A 2,970-nucleotide genomic window follows, 5' to 3' on the forward strand; every position below is an offset into this window, starting at 1 on the left:
CTGAACTCAATTAGAAAAAAATAGTCAGCTAACATTAGATTCAGGTAATTTCATAAGCATCTGGTATTTTTTCGATTAGAATAAAAAGGAAGGACAACTGAAGAATAATAAATTAGATTATTGTATTAAAGTCAATTGCATTTGGTTACTCCTGGTGTGTCTTCCCCTTTATCCAGAGCTTGAGAACCACTAATGTAGTTCCTGTCTCTATGTATTTTTCTCCTCTGAATATTTCATGTAAACAAAATCATTCAGTATGGGGCCTGGTGTCTCCCTTCTTTGCTTCAGATGGGGTGATGTCTTCAAGGTTCATCCATGTTGCAGTGCGTATCACATTTTGCCTTTCAATATCAATTTTGACCTGGAATATTCTTTTCTCATATGTTAAATTATTTCCAGCTTTATAAAAATCTCCTTTTGTGTGTGAGTGCCATTTAAATCTTGGATTCTGCATTAAGATATCTTTTTTAAGTTGGGTCAGGTAACAATATATTACCATTTTATTCGGATCTTGACTACTACTAAACTCTATTAGATGAGTAAGATACAAAGTATGGGGTCGATACACATATTTTGAGAGTAAAGTTAATCTTTGTTTGGAGTTTTTAGTACCAATGCATCATAACATTTATTGCATAAATCACATCTGGCGATGTGAATTATAGCTTGCAATGAATCATTTCATTTCCCTGGGGATTTTGGCATCATTCTTAGTCAGTCTTGGTGAGACCTTGTTTTTTGTTTTTATTTTATTTTTTTTAACAGGCTGTGTCCTGTGCAATGCATGGTTGTTAGTCCCATTTTGCAAATATGCTTTTAAGATTTGCATGGGGAAAGTTTCGCCCTATGGTATTACATGACCATATTCTATGATAATTTTCAAGTCTGGCTTCAGAATTTATTTGGAGGAGGTAAAAATATGACTTGGTAAAATATGACTTTTTTAATTTTGCGCTAAGGTTGAAGTAAAATATAAAAGATGATAAGTTGGTGGCTCTAATTTAGAAAGTGAATCTAGATTTGTAAAATCTTTTTTGTTTTGCTTTGTTTTGTTCTGTTTTTTTATTTTGGTTATCAGTTATGTGAAAGTGCAGAAGACAGTGACGCAGGTATAACTGTGTAGAGTCTATGGAGAACAAATCAGTCTCTTCAGTGTTACCTGAACACCCCTGGAACTGCTTGAGTTCCAAAGTCATGTGTTTTTGTTGTTGCCGCTGTTGGTTAGTTTGTTGTTTGTTTTGTTTCCTGTTTTAGTTGTACAATTTTTATATCAAAATTTAGTTATTGTACAGACTGGCCATAACTATTGGCTGTAAATATATATTTGCATTCCGTTAACCATCAGTATAGATAACAGAATAGAATTACTAGTTATTTGGCAGTGGAAAACTGGCATAGAATTTTGAATTGTAGTTTAAGTAGAAGTGAAGAAACACGATGATGGTTAATACGAATTCAGTATCCTGTGGTGTTTTAATAGCTAGTAGAATTACATTATCTTTAAGGTTTGTTTTTTAAACATAACTTTCACTTTTGATAAACAATTTGCAATCTTTGCTGCACATTCCTCCTTTGATTTAAAGGAATAATAAAATAAATTAATAATAACAAAGTTTGTTTCAATTCTTAAAGAGAGGCATAGAGACTTCAGCGCTGCGAATTAGATGTAGAGCAGTTAGGCAGTGTTGTGTGACCTTATTTGGAAGTTTTGCTTGAGAATGCATAGGTTGGGCTTTGGCTGACGGTCAGGGGGCGGGTTTGCGGCAAGGTGCTGGGAGGAGAAACGAGTATTTTAGAAACAAAAGTTACAGCGCCAGCGTCTAGATAATTGCCCGAAAGCTTACACCTTCCAACGTTGCTACATAGCCCCAACCCCTTTTCTTTTAACCGTTGTAATTTTATGTTTCCGCTATGTTCGGAGTATTGAACAGCGATGATCACTGTGCAGCGGTACAACAACGAAATATCCTTGCTTTTGGAAGAACATTTTCGGAATTTTGGATGAACAATCCTACCTCAAATTACCGGTGTGAAACCGAAGGAAATAGTAGAGACAGCGGCCAGAACCGCGTCAGACGACCCATGAACGCATTCATGCTGTGGTCTCGTGATCAAAGGCGCAAGGTGGCTCTAGAGAATCCCCAAATGCAAAACTCAGAGATCAGCAAGCAGCTGGGGTACCAGTGGAAAATGCTTACGGAAGCCGAAAAATGGCCATTTTTTGAGGAGGCACAGAGACTACAGGCCATGCACCGACAGAAATACCCAGACTATAAATATCGACCCCGTCGGAAGGCCACGCCACAGAAAGATGACAAATTGCTACCTTCAGCTTCTTCCTCCACGCTATGCAGGCAGGTGCGCGTGGATGAGACGTGGTACCCCTTCACCTACAGGAACAGCCATACTAGGGCTGCGCACTCAGGAATGGAGGACCAGCTAAGCTCCTCACAACCCGTGAACGTAGCCAGTTCGCTGCTGCAGCAGGAGCAGCACTGCAGCTCCACAAGCTTCCGTGACAGCCGAGAAACCTTGGCTACACAGCTGTGGGCTGACCCTCCCTTTTACCCTAAGTAACAGCTGGGACTTTCTGATGCTTATTTTCCATAGTGATTTCCTTACTCTAGCTAACAGAGGCCCTATTCATATTAATTTTGCTATTATTTTATGCGTCACTTAATTTCAAAATAAAGTGGGCAAACTTGCTTAACATATAAAGAATTACAGGACGTTCTGAATTGATTCAGTCTGGGTTTATGGCTGCTTACCTTGACAAGAGATCACCTTAACACTACTGAAACTGCTTGAGTTCCAAGACCACCCATCTGTCTTTTAACAGAACAATGGTCATATCTAATTTTGGTTGTTCCACAGATTCGCTTCTAAATAAATTGAATAGCTGCAAGTATAAATTAATAATCTGCCACTCGTCAGCATAGATAACAGAATTCTCACTCTTTATTTTAAACT

The 2,970-nt window shown here is 38.2% G+C and overlaps 1 protein-coding gene across 1 annotated transcript; it reads left to right on the plus strand.

Annotated features, from left to right (window-relative positions):
* The first annotated feature begins 1,896 nt into the window (after nucleotides 1–1,896).
* Nucleotides 1,897–2,577, plus strand: SRY (sex determining region Y). The gene has a single exon (XM_008709959.2). It carries the CDS (start codon nucleotides 1,912–1,914, stop codon nucleotides 2,575–2,577), a length of 666 nt encoding a protein of 221 aa, XP_008708181.1. The 5' UTR covers nucleotides 1,897–1,911.
* The last annotated feature ends 393 nt before the right edge of the window (nucleotides 2,578–2,970 follow it).

This window comes from Ursus maritimus, assembly GCF_017311325.1.
Source record: "Ursus maritimus isolate PB19 chromosome Y unlocalized genomic scaffold, ASM1731132v1 scaffold_Y10, whole genome shotgun sequence".
NCBI lineage: Eukaryota > Metazoa > Chordata > Mammalia > Carnivora > Ursidae > Ursus > Ursus maritimus.

Coding starts and splice junctions, on each gene's coding strand:
- SRY (XM_008709959.2), top strand. CDS start 1,912: ATGTTCGGAGTATTGAACAGCGATGATCACTGTGCAGCGGTACAACAA.